The sequence below is a fragment of the Oncorhynchus clarkii genome, unplaced genomic scaffold, assembly GCF_045791955.1.
Source record: "Oncorhynchus clarkii lewisi isolate Uvic-CL-2024 unplaced genomic scaffold, UVic_Ocla_1.0 unplaced_contig_6237_pilon_pilon, whole genome shotgun sequence".
Taxonomy (NCBI): Eukaryota; Metazoa; Chordata; class Actinopteri; order Salmoniformes; family Salmonidae; genus Oncorhynchus; species Oncorhynchus clarkii.
The window spans coordinates 17,211-37,500 of record NW_027258037.1 but is presented as its reverse complement, the minus strand read 5'-3'; the positions used below and the strand labels follow the sequence as shown (position 1 = coordinate 37,500).

At 45.3% G+C, this 20,290-nt stretch overlaps 1 protein-coding gene across 3 annotated transcripts in view; it reads left to right on the top strand.

The window, feature by feature from the left end:
* LOC139394611 (glutamate receptor interacting protein 1) overlaps positions 1-20,290 on the top strand; it is a 180,917-nt gene that overhangs the window by 154,024 nt on the left and 6,603 nt on the right. For 2 of the 3 annotated variants that reach the window (XM_071142712.1, XM_071142711.1), the window contains exons 19-21: positions 5,067-5,282; positions 13,063-13,225; positions 18,106-18,217. In XM_071142712.1, the coding sequence (XP_070998813.1) occupies positions 5,067-5,282; positions 13,063-13,225; positions 18,106-18,217 (491 nt within the window). Of the gene's footprint in view, positions 1-5,066; positions 5,283-13,062; positions 13,226-17,139; positions 17,179-18,105; positions 18,218-18,722; positions 18,759-20,290 lie in introns of all 3 variants that reach the window. The other variant, XM_071142710.1, reaches the window with a different exon arrangement.

Sequence of the window (20,290 nt, the reverse complement as noted above, 5' to 3'; positions counted from 1 at the left end):
TTCTAGGAGATAATATCAGTCAGTTAACGTGACCTTTATGATGTGTCCTAGGAGATAATATCAGTCAGTTAACATGACCTTCATGTTGTGTCCTAGGAGATAATATCAGTCAGTTAACGTGACCTTCATGTTGTGTTCTAGGAGATAATATCAGTCAGTTAACATGACCTTTATTTTGTGTCCTAGGAGATAATATCAGTCAGTTAACGTGACCTTTATGTTGTGTCCTAGGAGATAATATCAGTCAGTTAACGTAACCTTTATGTTGTGTCCTAGGAGATAATATCAGTCAGTTAACGTGACCTTTATGTTGTGTCCTAGGAGATAATATCAGTCAGTTAACGTGACCTTCATGTTGTGTCCTAGGAGATATTATCAGTCAGTTAACGTGACCTTTATGTTGTGTCCTAGGAGATAATATCAGTCAGTTAACGTGACCTTTATGTTGTGTCCTAGGAGATAATATCAGTCAGTTAACGTGACCTTCATGTTGTGTCCTAGGAGATATTATCAGTCAGTTAACGTGACCTTTATGTTGTGTCCTAGGAGATAATATCAGTCAGTTAACGTGACCTTTATGTTGTGTCCTAGGAGATAATATCAGTCAGTTAACGTGACCTTCATGTTGTGTCCAAGGAGATAATATCAGTCAGTTAACGTTACCTTCATTTTGTGTTCTAGGAGATAATATCAGTCAGTTAACATGACCTTTATGTTGTGTTCTAGGAGATAATATCAGTCAGTTAACGTGACCTTTATGATGTGTCCTAGGAGATAATATCAGTCAGTTAACGTGACCTTCATGTTGTGTCCTAGGAGATAATATCAGTCAGTTAACGTGACCTTCATGTTGTGTTCTAGGAGATAATATCAGTCAGTTAACATGACCTTTATTTTGTGTCCTAGGAGATAATATCAGTCAGTTAACGTGACCTTTATGTTGTGTCCTAGGAGATAATATCAGTCAGTTAACGTGACCTTTATGTTGTCCTAGGAGATAATATCAGTCAGTTAACGTGACCTTTATGTTGTGTCCTAGGAGATAATATCAGTCAGTTAACGTGACCTTTATGTTGTGTCCTAGGAGATAATATCAGTCAGTTAACGTGACCTTCATGTTGTGTCCTAGGAGATATTATCAGTCAGTTAACGTGACCTTTATGTTGTGTCCTAGGAGATAATATCAGTCAGTTAACGTGACCTTTATGTTGTGTCCTAGGAGATAATATCAGTCAGTTAACGTGACCTTCATGTTGTGTCCTAGGAGATAATATCAGTCAGTTAACGTGACCTTTATGTTGTGTCCTAGGAGATAATATCAGTCAGTTAACGTGACCTTTATGTTGTGTCCTAGGAGATAATATCAGTCAGTTAACGTGACCTTCATGTTGTGTCCTAGGAGATAATATCAGTCAGTTAACGTGACCTTCATGTTGTGTTCTAGGAGATAATATCAGTCAGTTAACGTGACCTTTATGTTGTGTTCTAGGAGATAATATCAGTCAGTTAACGTGACCTTTATGATGTGTCCTAGGAGATAATATCAGTCAGTTAACATGACCTTCATGTTGTGTCCTAGGAGATAATATCAGTCAGTTAACGTGACCTTCATGTTGTGTTCTAGGAGATAATATCAGTCAGTTAACATGACCTTTATTTTGTGTCCTAGGAGATAATATCAGTCAGTTAACGTGACCTTTATGTTGTGTCCTAGGAGATAATATCAGTCAGTTAACGTAACCTTTATGTTGTGTCCTAGGAGATAATATCAGTCAGTTAACGTGACCTTTATGTTGTGTCCTAGGAGATAATATCAGTCAGTTAACGTGACCTTCATGTTGTGTCCTAGGAGATATTATCAGTCAGTTAACGTGACCTTTATGTTGTGTCCTAGGAGATAATATCAGTCAGTTAACGTGACCTTTATGTTGTGTCCTAGGAGATAATATCAGTCAGTTAACGTGACCTTCATGTTGTGTCCTAGGAGATATTATCAGTCAGTTAACGTGACCTTTATGTTGTGTCCTAGGAGATAATATCAGTCAGTTAACGTGACCTTTATGTTGTGTCCTAGGAGATAATATCAGTCAGTTAACGTGACCTTCATGTTGTGTCCAAGGAGATAATATCAGTCAGTTAACGTTACCTTCATGTTGTGTTCTAGGAGATAATATCAGTCAGTTAACATGACCTTTATGTTGTGTTCTAGGAGATAATATCAGTCAGTTAACGTGACCTTTATGATGTGTCCTAGGAGATAATATCAGTCAGTTAACGTGACCTTCATGTTGTGTCCTAGGAGATAATATCAGTCAGTTAACGTGACCTTCATGTTGTGTTCTAGGAGATAATATCAGTCAGTTAACATGACCTTTATTTTGTGTCCTAGGAGATAATATCAGTCAGTTAACGTGACCTTTATGTTGTGTCCTAGGAGATAATATCAGTCAGTTAACGTAACCTTTATGTTGTGTCCTAGGAGATAATATCAGTCAGTTAACGTGACCTTTATGTTGTGTCCTAGGAGATAATATCAGTCAGTTAACGTGACCTTCATGTTGTGTCCTAGGAGATATTATCAGTCAGTTAACGTGACCTTTATGTTGTGTCCTAGGAGATAATATCAGTCAGTTAACGTGACCTTTATGTTGTGTCCTAGGAGATAATATCAGTCAGTTAACGTGACCTTCATGTTGTGTCCTAGGAGATATTATCAGTCAGTTAACGTGACCTTTATGTTGTGTCCTAGGAGATAATATCAGTCAGTTAACGTGACCTTTATGTTGTGTCCTAGGAGATAATATCAGTCAGTTAACGTGACCTTCATGTTGTGTCCTAGGAGATAATATCAGTCAGTTAACGTGACCTTTATGTTGTGTCCTAGGAGATAATATCAGTCAGTTAACGTGACCTTTATGTTGTGTCCTAGGAGATAATATCAGTCAGTTAACGTGACCTTTATGTTGTGTCCTAGGAGATAATATCAGTCAGTTAACGTGACCTTTATGTTGTGTCCTAGGAGATAATATCAGTCAGTTAACGTGACCTTTATGTTGTGTCCTAGGAGATAATATCAGTCAGTTAACGTGACCTTTATGTTGTGTCCTAGGAGATAATATCAGTCAGTTAACGTGACCTTTATGTTGTGTCCTAGGAGATAATATCAGTCAGTTAACGTGACCTTTATGTTGTGTCCTAGGAGATAATATCAGTCAGTTAACGTGACCTTTATGTTGTGTCCTAGGAGATAATATCAGTCAGTTAATGTGCTTGTTTTGATGACATAAATGCAGCAAAAAATTCCCAAACATTGACGTTAGCTGATGAAGATTATCCTATACAACAAAACGTACCAGATCTCCTCAGCCTGTGTTTCTCTCAGACCTTAAATTTCAACATTTATCCTAAAAAACATTCATTTCCCAATAGGCTTTATCCAACGAGCCAAGGGAGAGTTAGCCTCTGTTAGTACCTACAAAAATACACCTTTACTATTGCTCTCTATTACATAGTACAAACAGAGCACTCACTGGGGTCAAAGACCGTCACACATTACATAGTACAAACAGAGCACTCACTGAGGTCAAGGTTCAGGTAACATGTTGTACATTATAGGTAATCTACATCTACTATACCCTAACACGTTAGTTATCTATGCTGTGCTGGACTGCACCATGTACACACACTGTGCACCATGTACACACACTGTGTACCATGCACACCTAAACACACACACACACCTAAACACACACACACCTAAACACACACACATACCTAAACACACACACACACCTAAACACACACACACACACCTAAACACACACACACACACCTAAACACACACACACACCTAAACACACACACACACCTAAACACACACACACCTAAACACACACACACACACACCTAAACACACACACACACACACCTAAACACACACACACACACCTAAACACACACACACACACCTAAACACACACACACACACAAACACACCTAGACACACACCTAAACACACACACACACACCTAAACACACACACACACACACACCTAAACACACACACACACACCTAAACACACACACACACACCTAAACACACACACACACACCTAAACACACACACACACCTAAACACACACACACACACCTAAACACACACACACACACACACACAAACACACCTAGACACACACCTAAACACACACACACCCCCGCTCACGCACACATCACCCATATCAACGCTGTACACATCTCATCACAGTGGATGAAGTAGTATTTCAACAGGGTCACCCTATTCCCAGAACACTTGTCGGGTTGGTTTAGGCTGCCAGATGGATTCAATACATAGAATTTACTGCAGATACGGTTCCACTACAGAAGACAATTTGCTCTTATCTCGAGCTGTGCTTATTTCTGCTGAACTACAGTGAGATTGATTTAGAAGTCGTCTGGAAATGGCTGTAAGAATAACAGATTTCGTTAGCATTTCTTCCTCTGCTTGTCTCTTTCCCTCTCTCTCTCTCTCTCTCTCTTCTCCCTCGTCTCTCTCTCTTCTCCCTCGTCTCTCCCCCGTCTCTCTCTCTCTCTCTCCCTCTCTCTGTCTCTCTCTCTCTCTCTCTCCCGTCTCTCTCTCTCTCTCCCTCGTCTCTCTCTCGCTTGTCTCTCTCTCTCTCTCTCTCTCTCTCTCTCTCTCTCCCTCGTTTCTCTCTCTCTCTCCCTCGTCTCTCTCTGTCTCTCTCTCTCTCCCTCTCCCTCGTCTCTCTCTGTCTCTCCCTCTCTCTCTCTCTCTCTGTCTCTCTCCCTCTCTGGCTCTCTGTCTCTCTCTCTCTCTCTCTCTCTCTCTCTCTCTCTCTCTGTCTCTCCCTCTCTCTCTCTCTCTCTGTCTCTCTCCCTCTCTGGCTCTCTGTCTCTCTCTCTCTCTCTCTCTCTCTCTCTCTCTCTCTGTCTCTCTCTCCCTCTCGCCTCACCATTTCCCTTTGTTTCACACTTCTCCCCTTCACATTTTCTCATATTCTCTCTCTCCCTCCCTCTCCCTCCCTCCTCCCTCTCCCTCCCTCCTCTAGTGGCCAGTCCCAAGCTGCCGTCGGTGTCTGGTCATCTCAGTGATGTGATGCTGAGTGATGTGGAGGACGAGGCAGGGTTAGGCGGGCTGGGAAACCAGGCAGAGAGCCAGAAACTTGGGAAGCTCTCTGACCTCTACTCCACCACCATCCCCTCTGTGGACTCAGCCGTGGAGTCCTGGGACGGCTCAGCCATAGACACCACCTTCAACACCCAGGGTGAGAGGAGAGAGAGGGTGTGTGTGTGTGTGTGTGTGTGTGTGTGTGTGTGTGTGTGTGTGTGTGTGTGTGTGTGTGTGTGTGTGTGTGTGTGTGTGTGTGTGTGTGTGTGTGTGTGTGTGTGTGTGTGTGTGTGTGTGTGTGTGTGTGTGTGTGTGTGTGTGTGTGTGTGTGTGTGTGTGTGTGTGTGTGTGTACGTACGTACGTACATATGTTGCACTTGTGTACCTGACAGTTACAGACATTGAGGGACAGACAGAATGTCCAAAAACACAATATCAAATCAAATGTATTTATAAAGCCCTTCGTACATCAGCTGATATCTCAAAGTGCTGTACAGAAACCCAGCCTAAAACCCCCAAACAGCAAGCAATGCAGGTGTAGAAGCACGGTGGCTAGGAAAAACTCCCTAGAAAGGCCAAAACAATACTGATAAAACAAACCATTACTGGCCATCACCATAGCAACATCCACGGCAGTTGTCCAATACAATAGACTTTAGAGAATACAACTCACGTTGCCAATACATCCTTCCTGATTCCTAGAGGGTCATTTATATCAGAGCATTCATTATGCGTTATACAGCTGTGGGCGAGGCGACGTGGGGATTGGCTGGAAGACCATTCTATTTTTTTTCTACTGAGTAGGAAATGATTGGCTAATGGATCTAGGGATGCCCTTAACCATTATAATGGTAGAATGGTCCCCACAGCAATGATGTGTTGGATTTACAATTAGTCTCCTCCCCACACAGTAAGGCCTCTTAGTTAACTATAATCATCCTGCCGAGGGAGAGAACACACACACACACACACACACACACACACACTACAAGCGCAAACACACACATGGGGCTCTGGTCGAAAGTAGTGCACTATATAGGGAATAGGGCCCTGGTCTAAAGTAGTGCACTATATAGGGAATAGGGTCCTGGTCTAAAATAGTGCACTATATAGGGAATAGGGCTCTGGTCTAAAGTAGTGCACTATATAGGGAATAGGGCTCTGGTCTAAAGTAGTGCACTATATAGGGAATAGGGCTCTGGTCTAAAGTAGTGCACTATATAGGGAATAGGGCTCTGGTCTAAAGTAGTGCACTATATAGGGAATAGGGCTCTGGTCTAAAGTAGTGCACTATATAGGGAATAGGGCTCTGGTCTAAAGTAGTGCACTATATAGGGAATAGGGTGCCATTTAGGATGCATTATAACATTATCCAACATGTGCTAGAACAAATGAGGAACCTGGGGGACTCATGCTGGTCCTTTTAGGAGATTTACTATGAGGAGAACCATGCTGGTCCTATTAGGAGATTTACTATGAGGAGAACCATGCTGGTCCTATTAGGAGATTTACTACGAGGAGAACCATGCTGGTCCTATTGGGAGATTTACTATGAGGAGAACCATGCTGGTCCTATTAGGAGATTTACTATGAGGAGAACCATGCTGGTCCTATTTGGAGATTTACTATGAGGAGAACCATGCTGGTCCTATTAGGAGATTTACTATGAGGAGAACCATGCTGGTCCTATTAGAAGATTTACTATGAGGAGAACAATGCTGGTCGTAATAGGAGATTTACTATGAGGAGAACAATGCTGGTCCTATTAGGAGATTTACTATGAGGAGAACAATGCTGGTCCTATTGGGAGATTTACTATGAGGAGAACCATGCTGGTCCTATTGGGAGATTTACTATGAGGAGAACCATGCTGGTCCTATTAGGAGATTTACTATGAGGAGAACAATGCTGGTCCTATTAGGAGATTTACTATGATGAGAAAATTCATACGCTAGCTATTATGATTGGCTAGCTATTATGATTGGCTAGCTATTATGATTGGCTAGCTATTATGATTGGCTAGCTATTATGATTGGCTAGCTGTTATGATTGGCTAGCTATTATGATTGGCTAGCTGTTATGATTGGCTAGCTATTATGATTGGCTAGCTGTTATGATTGGCTAGCTATTATGATTGGCTAGCTATTATGATTGGCTAGCTATTATGATTGGCTAGCTATTATGATTGGCTAGCTATTATGATTGGCTAGCTATTATGATTGGCTAGCTATTATGATTGGCTAGCTATTATGATTGGCTAGCTGTTATGATTGGCTAGCTATTATGATTGGCTAGCTATTATGATTGGCTAGCTATTATGATTGGCTAGCTATTATGATTGGCTAGCTGTTATGATTGGCTAGCTGTTATGATTGGCTAGCTGTTATGATTGGCTAGCTATTATGATTGGCTAGCTATTATGATTGGCTAGCTATTATGATTGGCTAGCTGTTATGATTGGCTAGCTGTTATGATTGGCTAGCTATTATGATTGGCTAGCTATTATGATTGGCTAGCTGTTATGATTGGCTAGCTGTTATGATTGGCTAGCTGTTATGATTGGCTAGCTATTATGATTGGCTAGCTGTTATGATTGGCTAGCTATTATGATTGGCTAGCTATTATGACTGGCTAGCTGTTATGATTGGCTAGCTGTTATGATTGGCTAGCTATTATGATTGGCTAGCTATTATGATTGGCTAGCTATTATGATTGGCTAGCTGTTATGATTGGCTAGCTATTATGATTGGCTAGCTGTTATGATTGGCTAGCTGTTATGATTGTATTATTTTTTATCCCGTCCATTATATCGAAAGGCAGAAGGACGAGGAATCTGTTTATTGTTAATCAATATATTAATCTGTATGCTGTGCATGTATTGCACATATGGCTATCATGTCGTCCATCTAGTGTCCCATAGGAGGACTGATCATCATGTCGTCCATCTAATGTCCCATAGGAGGACTGATCATCATGTCGTCCATCTAATGTCCCATAGGAGGACTGATCATCATGTCGTCCATCTAGTGTCCCATAGGAGGACTGATCATCATGTCGTCCATCTAGTGTCCCATAGGAGGACTGATCATCATGTCGTCCATCTAGTGTCCCATAGGAGGACTGATCATCATGTCGTCCATCTAATGTCCCATAGGAGGACTGATCATCATGTCGTCCATCTAATGTCCCATAGGAGGACTGATCATCATGTCGTCCATCTAGTGTCCCATAGGAGGACTGATCATCATGTCGTCCATCATCATGTCGTCCATCTAATGTCCCATAGGAGGACTGATCATCATCATGTCGTCCATCTAGTGTCCCATAGGAGGACTGCATCATCATGTCGTCCATCTAATGTCCCATAGGAGGACAGATCATCATGTCGTCCATCTAATGTCCCATAGGAGGACTGATCATCATGTCGTCCATCTAATGTCCCATAGGAGGACTGATCATCATGTCGTCCATCTAATGTCCCATAGGAGGACTGATCATCATGTCGTCCATCTAGTGTCCCATAGGATGACTGATCATCATGTCGTCCATCTAATGTCCCATAGGAGGACTGATCATCATGTCATCATGTCGTCCATCTAGTGTCCCATAGGAGGACTGATCATCATGTCGTCCATCTAATGTCCCATAGGAGGACTCATCATGTCTTCCATCATCATGTCGTCCATCTAATGTCCCATAGGAGGACTGATCATCATGTCTTCCATCTAATGTCCCATAAGAGGACAGATCATCATGTCGTCCATCTAATCATCATGTCGTCCATCTAATGTCCCATAGGAGGACAGATCATCATGTCGTCCATCTAATGTCCCATAGGAGGACATAGGAGGACTGATCATGTCATGTCGTCCATCTAATGTCCCATAGGAGGACAGATCATCATGTCGTCCATCTAATGTCCCATAGGAGGACAGATCATCATGTCGTCCATCTAATGTCCCATAGGAGGACTGATCATCATGTCGTCCATCTAATGTCCCATAGGAGGACTGATCATCATGTCGTCCATCTAATGTCCCATAGGAGGACTGATCATCATGTCGTCCATCTAATGTCCCATAATGTCCCATAGAGGACTGATCATCATGTCGTCCATCTAATGTCCCATAGGAGGACTGATCATCATGTCTTCCATCTAATGTCCCATAAGGAGGACTGATCATCATGTCGTCCATCCATCTAATGTCCCATCATGATCATGTCCCATGTCGTCCATCTAATGTCCCATAGGAGGACTGATCATCATGTCGTCCATCTAATGTGTCCCATAGGAGGACTGATCATCATGTCGTCCATCTAATGTCCCATAGGATGACTGATCATCATGTCGTCCATCTAATGTCCCATAGGAGGACTGATCATCATGTCGTCCATCTAATGTCCCATAGGAGGACTGATCATCATGTCGTCCATCTAATGTCCCATAGGAGGACTGATCATCATGTCGTCCATCTAATGTCCCATAGGAGGACAGATCATCATGTCGTCCATCTAATGTCCCATAGGAGGACATCTAATGTCCCATAGGAGGACAGATCATCATGTCGTCCATCTAATGTCCCATCATCATGTCATCATGTCGTCCATCTAATGTCCCATAGGAGGACAGATCATCATGTCGTCCATCTAATGTCCCATAGGAGGACTGATCATCATGTCGTCCATCTAATGTCCCATAGGAGGACTGATCATCATGTCGTCCATCTAATGTCCCATAGGAGGACAGATCATCATGTCGTCCATCTAATGTCCCATAGGAGGACTGATCATCATGTCGTCCATCTAATGTCCCATAGGAGGACTGATCATCATGTCGTCCATCAAATGTCCCATAGGAGGACAGATCATCATGTCGTCCATCTTAATGTCCCATAGGAGGACAGATCATCATGTCTCCATCTAATGTCCCATAGGAGGACTGATCATCATGTCTTCCATCTAATGTCCCATAGGAGGACTATCATCATGTCGTCCATCTAATGTCCCATTGGAGGACAGATCATCATGTCTTCCATCTAATGTCCCATAGGAGGACTGATCATCATGTCGTCCATCTAATGTCCCATAGGAGGACTGATCATCATGTCTATCATGTCCATCTAATGTCCCATAGGAGGACTGATCATCATGTCTTCCATCTAATGTCCCATAGAGGACTGATCATCATGTCGTCCATCTAATGTCCCATAGTAGGATTGATCATCATGTCGTCCATCTAATGTCCCATAGGAGGACTGATCATCATGTATTCCATCTAATGTCCCATAGGAGGACAGATCATCATGTCTTCCATCTAATGTCCCATAGAGGACAGATCATCATGTCTTCCATCTAATGTCCCATAGGAGGACAGATCATCATGTCTTCCATCTAATGTCCCATAGTCCATCTAATGTCACGTAGGAGGACAGATCATCATGTCGTCCATCTAATGTCCCATAGGAGGACTGATCATCATGTCGTCCATCTAATGTCCCATAGGAGGACAGATCATCATGTCGTCCATCTAATGTCCCATAGGAGGACTGATCATCATGTCGTCCATCTAATGTCCCATAGGAGGACTGATCATCATGTCGTCCATCTAATGTCCCATAGGAGGACTGATCATCATGTCGTCCATCTAATGTCCCATAGGAGGACTGATCATCATGTCGTCCATCTAAATGTCCCATAGGAGGACAGATCATCATGTCGTCCATCTAATGTCCCATAGGAGGACAGATCATCATGTCGTCCATCTAATGTCCCATAGGAGGAGTGATCATCATGTCTTCCATCTAATGTCCCATAGGAGGACTGATCATCATGTCGTCCATCTAATGTCCCATTGGAGGACAGATCATCATGTCTTCCATCTAATGTCCCATAGGAGGACTGATCATCATGTCGTCCATCTAATGTCCCATAGGAGGACTGATCATCATGTCGTCCATCTAATGTCCCATAGGAGGACAGATCATCATGTCGTCCATCTAATGTCCCATAGGAGGACAGATCATCATGTCGTCCATCTAATGTCCCATAGGAGGACAGATCATCATGTCGTCCATCTAATGTCCCATAGGAGGACTGATCATCATGTCGTCCATCTAATGTCCCATAGGAGGACAGATCATCATGTCGTCCATCTAATGTCCCATAGGAGGACAGATCATCATGTCGTCCATCTAATGTCCCATAGGAGGACTGATCATCATGTCGTCCATCTAATGTCCCATAGGAGGACAGATCATCATGTCGTCCATCTAATGTCCCATAGGAGGACTGATCATCATGTCGTCCATCTAATGTCCCATAGGAGGACAGATCATCATGTCGTCCATCTAATGTCCCATAGGAGGACAGATCATCATGTCGTCCATCTAATGATGTCTTCCATCTAATCATAGGAGGACTGATCATCATGTCGTCCATCTAATGTCCCATAGGAGGACAGATCATCATGTCTTCCATCTAATGTCCCATAGGAGGACTGATCATCATGTCGTCCATCTCCCATCTAATGTCCCATAGGAGGACTGATCATCATGTCGTCCATCTAATGTCCCATAGGAGGACTGATCATCATGTCGTCCATCTAATGTCCCATAGGAGGACAGATCATCATGTCGTCCATCTAATGTCCCATAGGAGGACAGATCATCATGTCGTCCATCTAATGTCCCATAGGAGGACTGATCATCATGTCGTCCATCTAATGTCCCATAGGAGGACAGATCATCATGTCGTCCATCTAATGTCCCATAGGAGGACAGATCATCATGTCGTCCATCTAATGTCCCATAGGAGGACAGATCATCATGTCGTCCATCTAATGTCCCATAAGAGGACTGATCATCATGTCGTCCATCTAATGTCCCATAGGAGGACTGATCATCATGATCATCATGTCGTCCATCTAATGTCCCATAGGAGGACGTCCCATCTAATGTCCCATAGGAGGACATCTAATGTCCCATAGATCATCTATGTCGTCCATCTAATGTCCCATAGGAGGACTGATCATCATGGTGTCCATCTAATGTCCCATAGGAGGACTGATCATCATGTCTTCCATCTAATGTCCCATAGGAGGACAGATCATCATGTCTTCCATCTAATGTCCCATAGGAGGACTGATCATCATGTCGTCCATCTAATGTCCCATAGGAGGACAGATCATCATGTCGTCCATCTAATGTCCCATAGGAGGTGTGTGTGTGTGTGTGTGTGTGTGTGTGTGTGTGTGTGTGTGTGTGTGTGTGTGTGTGTGTGTGTGTGTGTGTGTGTGTGTGTGGCTCCCTTGTGGCTTCCTTATAGCACTCATGTGGACGCAGCTCTAGCATGAATCACAGATGTTTCCACAGGTAGAGCTGGATCACACACAAGGAATAGAAACTCCACCAGCTCTACATTATTGATGAAACACAGCAGCAGAATAGAGTCGCTGCAGCCAAACAGTCAGATGTCTTTGTTTAACTCAATATCAGACCAGAGAGAGGGAGAGAGAGCGAGGGAGAGAGAGAGAGAGAGGCAGAGGGAGAGAGAGAGGCAGAGATAGAGAGAGAGAGGCAGAGAGAGAGAGACAGAGAGAGAGAGAGAGGTAGAGGGAGAGGGAGAGAGAGAGACTGAGAGAGTTTGAGAGAATTTCACACACACACACTAACACTCAATTCATATGACCAACTAGTTCGACAGGAAAAGCGTTCAATGACAGATAGATCCATTCACCAAGACGTTGTACTACATTATCACTAGTGAGTGGCTGTAGCACGACAGGTCCACACAGTGGAGATGTAGTGGAGGGTTTTGACTGAACCATGCTCATGTGAGGAGGAAACTTGCCTGATAGCTAAACCGACTGTGTTAGCTCTAGGCTTTAGCTCCGTGGGCTAACATAGTCTTGTCGTTTGTGTGTATGCATCCCGTCCCAGCCCCAGGTTTCCAGGCGTCTGGCTACAGCTTCCACAGCCATGAGTGGAGGAACGCCAAGCCCAGCCAAGGCAGCCTGTCCCCCGTCAGCACCCGCCAGAGACACAACGTCCTGGCAGACCTGGGCCTCAGCGACGACGAATGGGACAGACCCACCGCCGCCGGGTACGTACAACCCTGTTCTCACCTTTAACTCTCTGAACCTCTAACCTTTGACCTCTCAGCGACACCACCACTGGCCCTTTATCTGGGGAGGCAGCGTAGCCTAGTGGTTAGAGGCAGGTAGCCTAGTGGTTAGAGGCAGGTAGCCTAGTGGTTAGAGGCAGGTAGCCTAGTGGTTAGAGGCAGGTGGCCTAGTGGTTAGAGGCAGGTAGCCTAGTGGTTAGAGGCAGCGTAGCCTAGTGGTTAGAGGCAGGTAGCCTAGTGGTTAGAGGCAGCGTAGCCTAGTGGTTAGAGACAGGTAGCCTAGTGGTTAAAGGCAGTGTAGCCTAGTGGTTAGAGGGAGGGTAGCCTAGTGGTTAGAGGCAGCGTAGCCTAGTGGTTAGAGGAAGGTAGCCTAGTGGTTAGAGACAGGTAGCCTAGTGGTTAGAGGCAGTGTAGCCTAGTGGTTAGAGGGAGGGTAGCCTAGTGGTTAGAGGGAGGGTAGCCTAGTGGTTAGAGGCAGGGTAGCCTAGTGGTTAGAGGCAGGGTAGCCAGAGCGTTGGACTAGGAACCGAAAGGTTGCAAGATTGAATCCCCCGAGCTGACAAGGTACAAATCTGTCGTTCTGCCCCTGAACAGGCAGTTAACCCACTGTTCCTAGGCCAGTTAACCCACTGTTCCTAGGCCAGTTAACCCACTGTTCCTAGGCCAGTTAACCCACTGTTCCTAGGCCAGTTAACCCACTGTTCCTAGGCCAGTTAACCCACTGTTCCTAGGCCAGTTAACCCACTGTTCCTAGGCCAGTTAACCCACTGTTCCTAGGCCAGTTAACCCACTGTTCCTAGGCCAGTTAACCCACTGTTCCTAGGCCAGTTAACCCACTGTTCCTAGGCCAGTTAACCCACTGTTCCTAGGCCAGTTAACCCACTGTTCCTAGGCCGTCATTTAAAAATAAACATTTGTTCATAACTGACTTGCCTAGTTAAATAAAGGTTATAAAAAATCTTGCAACCAACTGTCAAACACCTCAGTCATGTTTCAGTGATTGTTCTGCATTCCCTGAACACACACACACACACACACACACACACACACACACACACACACACACACACACACACACACACACACACACCCCGTATACAACAACAGCCCAGAAACACTACAACTTTAAAGTATTATTAGTGAAATATTACTGTATGTGTACATGCTACTGATAATAGAGAGGTACAGGTAGAGCTGGATCACACACATAGAGCTGCTATTCGAACTTGACCTTTGGCTAACGGCTGTTTGTGGCATTGGCAGGCCTAGAGGTGTTGCAGCCCCAGTGTGTGTGTGTCTGTGTGTGTGTGTGTGTGGCTCCCATGTGGCCCCCTTATTGGCGCCCATTGTGGACGCAGCTCTAGCATAAATCATAGATGTTTCCACAGGTAGAGCTGGATCACACACATAGAGCTGCTATTTGAACTTGACCTTTGGCTAACGGCTGTTTGTGTTTGATAAAGAAGCTCTTTATAAATTCAGTCATTAGCATATCTTCTATCATAAATCCCTTTTAAGCTTTTGAATGAAGCACAAAAAGGACAGAACACAGATTTGGGACAGGAAGTACAGAACACAGATTTGGGACAGGAAATACAGAACACAGATTTGGGACAGGAAGTACAGAACAGAGATTTGGGACAGGAAGTATAGAACACAGATTTGTTCTTGTTCCTGTGGACCGATATCAAAGCTGTTCTCTGTTTCTAGTTTCCCCTCAGACCTCAGACGTACCCTCAGTTCATCTAGTTCTACATGGAACATATCAGGGCTAACATGATCCCTCCGTGTCCAATGAAGAATAATCACAGCTGATGATGTGGCTTAGCAGAGTGGGGGGGGAACCATCACTTTAGAATAATCACAGCTGGGGATGTGGCTTAGCAGAGTGGAGGGGGGGGGCGAACCATCACTTTAGAATAATCACAGCTGAGGATGTGGCTTAGCAGAGTGGGGGGGGGGGGGGGGGAACCATCACTTTAGAATAATCACAGCTGAGGATGTGGCTTAGCAGAGTGGGGGGGGCGAACCATCACTTTAGAATAATCACAGCTGAGGATGTGGCTTAGCAGAGTGGGGGGGGCGAACCATCACTTTAGAATAATCACAGCTGAGGATGTGGCTTAGCAGAGTGGGGGGGGGCGAACCATCACTTTAGAATAATCACAGCTGAGGATGTGGCTTAGCAGAGTGGGGGGGGGGGGGGGGGGGGGGAACCATCACTTTAGAATAATCACAGCTGAGGATGTGGCTTAGCAGAGTGGGGGGGGGGGAAACCATCACTTTAGAATAATCACAGCTGAGGATGTGGCTTAGCAGAGTGGGGGGGGGGGGGGGGGAACCATCACTTTAGAATAATCACAGCTGAGGATGTGGCTTAGCAGAGTGGGGGGGGGGGGGGGGAACCATCACTTTAGAATAATCACAGCTGAGGATGTGGCTTAGCAGAGTGGGGGGGGGGGGGGGGGAAACCATCACTTTAGAATAATCACAGCTGAGGATGTGGCTTAGCAGAGTGGGGGGGGGGGGGGGGGGGACCATCACTTTAGAATAATCACAGCTGAGGATGTGGCTTAGCAGAGTGGGGGGGGGGGGACCATCACTTTAGAATAATCACAGCTGAGGATGTGGCTTAGCAGAGTGGGGGGGCGGGGGACCATCACTTTAGAATAATCACAGCTGAGGATGTGGCTTAGCTGAGTGGGGGGGGGGGGGGGGGAAACCATCACTTTAGAATAATCACAGCTGAGGATGTGGCTTAGCAGAGTGGGGGGGGGGGGGGGGGAACCATCACTTTAGAATAATCACAGCTGAGGATGTGGCTTAGCAGAGTGGGGGGGGGGGGGGAAACCATCACTTTAGAATAATCACAGCTGAGGATGTGGCTTAGCAGAGTGGGGGGGGGGGGGGGGGGAAACCATCACTTTAGAATAATCACAGCTGAGGATGTGGCTTAGCAGAGTGGGGGGGGGGGGACCATCACTTTAGAATAATCACAGCTGAGGATGTGGCTTAGCAGAGTGGGGGGGCGGGGGACCATCACTTTAGAATAATCACAGCTGAGGATGTGGCTTAGCTGAGTGGGGGGGGGGGGGGGGGGGAAACCATCACTTTAGAATAATCACAGCTGAGGATGTGGCTTAGCAGAGTGGGGGGGGGGGGGGGGAACCATCACTTTAGAATAATCACAGCTGAGGATGTGGCTTAGCAGAGTGGGGGGGGGGGGGAACCATCACTTTAGAATAATCACAGCTGAGGATGTGGCTTAGCAGAGTGGGGGGGGGGGGGGAAACCATCACTTTAGAATAATCACAGCTGAGGATGTGGCTTAGCAGAGTGGGGGGGGGGGGGGGGACCATCACTTTAGAATAATCACAGCTGAGGATGTGGCTTAGCAGAGTGGGGGGGGGGGGGGGAAACCATCACTTTAGAATAATCACAGCTGAGGATGTGGCTTAGCAGAGTGGGGGGGGGGGGTGTATTCATCCCCAAGGGGGGGGGGGGGGGGGGGGTTATTGGTTTTGCTGAAGAATCACATCTACACAAAAAAAACACATTCCACAAGGAATAGGACAGAAAAACTCCTCACATGACCTAAAGGATAGATGTTCCTGGTTCATAACTAGTGTGTTAATAGATACATGTTCCTGGTTCATAACTAGTGTGTTAATAGATACATGTTCCTGGTTCATAACTAGTATATATCTCTGAGGGGAGGGGGAGGGGGGGGTTCTCCTCTATTTCTCAAAGATGATCATCAAGGAGGTACAAAGATTCACCAGAATTGTTCATCAGCTAACCGTCATCAGAAAAGGGTTTCGAAGGGAATCTAAATTGTGTCTTGGTGTTCTTGATATATTGTTGAAGTACCTCTCTTCCTTGACGTTCGACAGAGCTTCTACACTGCACACCGGTCTAATCACTGACAGCAGGTGAGGCACACGGCAGGGCTGTCTCCTTATACCCCTTTAGTTCTAAAACCAGCCAACCCAACCCTAACCCCACCTAACCCTAACCTGGGTGGCACACGGCAGGGCTGTCTCCTTATACCCCTTTAGTTCTCAAACCAGCCAACCCAACCCTAACCCCACCTAACCCTAACCTGGGTGGCACACGGCAGGGCTGTCTCCTTATACCCCTTTAGTTCTAAAACCAGCCAACCCAACCCTAACCCCACCTAACCCTAACCTGGGTGGCACAGGGCAAGAACCTACCTACTTACCTAGCTACCTAGCTACCTACCTACCTAGCTTCCTACCTACCTACCTACCTACTTCCCTATCCTACCTACTTCCTATCCTACCTACTTCCCTATCCTACCTACCTACTTCCCTATCCTACCTACCTACCCACCTACTTCCCTATCCTACCTACTTCCTATCCCACCTACTTCCCTATCCTACCTACCTACTTCCCTATCCTACCTACCTACTTCCCTATCCTACCTAACTACTTCCCTATCCTACCTACCTACTTCCCTATCCTACCTACTTCCCTATCCTACCTACCTACTTCCCTATCCTACCTACTTCCCTATCCTACCTACCTACTTCCCTATCCTACCTACTTCCCTATCCTACCTACTTCACTATCCTACCTGCCTACTTCCCTATCCTACCTACTTCCCTATCCTACCTATCTACTTCCCTATCCTACCTACTTCCCTATCCTACCTGCCTACTTCCCTATCCTCCCTGCCTAGCTACCTACTTACTGTTCCACTCTCTCTGCCTGCACAGCCCATTGACACCCTTCCCACACGTTGTGGTCACCAGCCCTCATCAGTGTGGTCGCCTGCCCTAACTGCTCACTGATTGGCTAACTGGGGGTATTAACCCCTGACCTCTTCCCCCCTCTAGGTTCACTGTGGGTCATGACGGGACCGAGCCGGACCAGGAAGAGAACTTCTGGTCTCAGGCCCTGGAAGATCTAGAGACCTGTGGCCAGTCTGGCATCCTGAGAGAACTGGAGGTAAACAAGGAGCCAAAATGGCCGAATATATCTACAGTTTCATTCATCACAGTGCAATACTAACCGAGCCGGACCAGGAAGAGAACTTCTGGTCTCAGGCCCTGGAAGATCTGGAGACCTGCTGCCAGTCTGGCATCCACAGTCTCATTCATCACAGTAGATTTAAAATGGCTGAGGTCATGTACAGTTTCATTCATCACAGTAGATTTAAAATGGCTGAGGTCATGTACAGTTTCATTCATCACAGTAGATTTAAAATGGCTGAGGTCATCTACAGTTTCATTCATCACAGTACAATACAAACACAACACTGACAAACCTACGTATCTTCTAGACCAGTGGCTTTACTTATACAGTAACATATAGGTGAAGAAAAGCTCTCAACTCTCACCTTTCACCTCTTCTGTCCCCATCCCTTCCACTTCCTGTTTTGGAGTTCTCTTTTTTTTTCAATCGCATGATGTCACTTCCTGTGGATGTGTGTAACCGCTCCTTCTCTTTCCAGGACGAGCCAGACAGGCTTCTGAATAAGAGAAACTTGGTACACCCTTTTCCTTTTTGGGGCTTCCTCTCTGCTTGTAGCTGACACTGTGGCACCCTGGTGCCGTCCCTGTACTGCTGGCTCCCTCTCTCTCTCTCTTTCACACTCTCTCTTTCTCTTGTTCTCTCTCTCTCTCTCATGCTAGTGGGCTGCGGGGGGTGCTCTGTAGACTCTGATGATCACCAGTGCAGCTTGTCTCAGATCCTGGGGGTCCATTCAAACCCTAACTCTATGGTCGGACATCCATAGAGGCCCATCTACCCTGGCTATAGATTCAAACCCATCTACCCTGGTTATAGATTCAAACCCATCTACACTGGTTATAGATTCAAACCCATCTACCCTGGCTATAGATTCAAACCCATCTACCCTGGTTATAGATTCAAACCCTTCTACCCTGGCTATAGATTCAAACCCATCTACCCTGATTATAGATTCAAACCCATCTACCCTGGCTATAGATTCAAACCCATCTACCCTGGTTATAGATTCAAACCCATCTACCCTGGCTATAGATTTAAACCCATCTACCCTGGTTATAGATTCAAACCCATCTACCCTGGCTATAGATTCAAACCCATCTACCCTGGTTATAGATTCAAACCCATCTACCCTGGCTATAGATTCAAACCCATCTACCCTGGTTATAGATTCAAACCCATCTATCCTGGCTATAGATTCAAACCCATCTATCCTGGCTATAGCTTCAAACCCATCTACCCTGGTTATAGATTCAAACCCATCTACCCTGGTTATAGATTCAAACCCATCTACCCTGGCTATAGATTCAAACCCATCTACCCTGGTTATAGATTCAAACCCATCTACCCTGGCTATAGATTCAAACCCATCTACCCTGGTTATAGATTCAAACCCATCTACCCTGGCTATAGATTCAAACCCATCTACCCTGGTTATAGATTCAAACCCATCTACCCTGGCTATAGATTCAAACCCATCTATCCTGGCTATAGCTTCAAACCCATCTACCCTGGTTATAGATTCAAACCCATCTACCCTGGTTATAGATTCAAACCCATCTACCCTGGCTATAGATTCAAACCCATCTACCCTGGTTATAGATTCAAACCCATCTACCCTGGCTATAGATTCAAACCCATCTACCCTGGTTATAGATTCAAACCCATCTACCCTGGTTATAGATTCAAACCCTTCTACCCTGGCTATAGATTCAAACCCATCTACCCTGGTTATAGATTCAAACCCATCTACCCTGGCTATAGATTCAAACCCATCTACCCTGGTTATAGATTCAAACCCATCTACCCTGGTTATAGATTCAAACCCTTCTACCCTGGTTATAGATTCAAACCCATCTACCCTGGCTATAGATTCAAACCCATCTACCCTGGTTATAGATTCAAACCCATCTACCCTGGCTATAGATTCAAACCCATCTACCCTGGCTATAGATTCAAACCCATCTACCCTGGCTATAGATTCAAACCCATCTACCCTGGCTATAGATTCAAACCCATCTACCCTGGTTATAGATTCAAACCCATCTACAC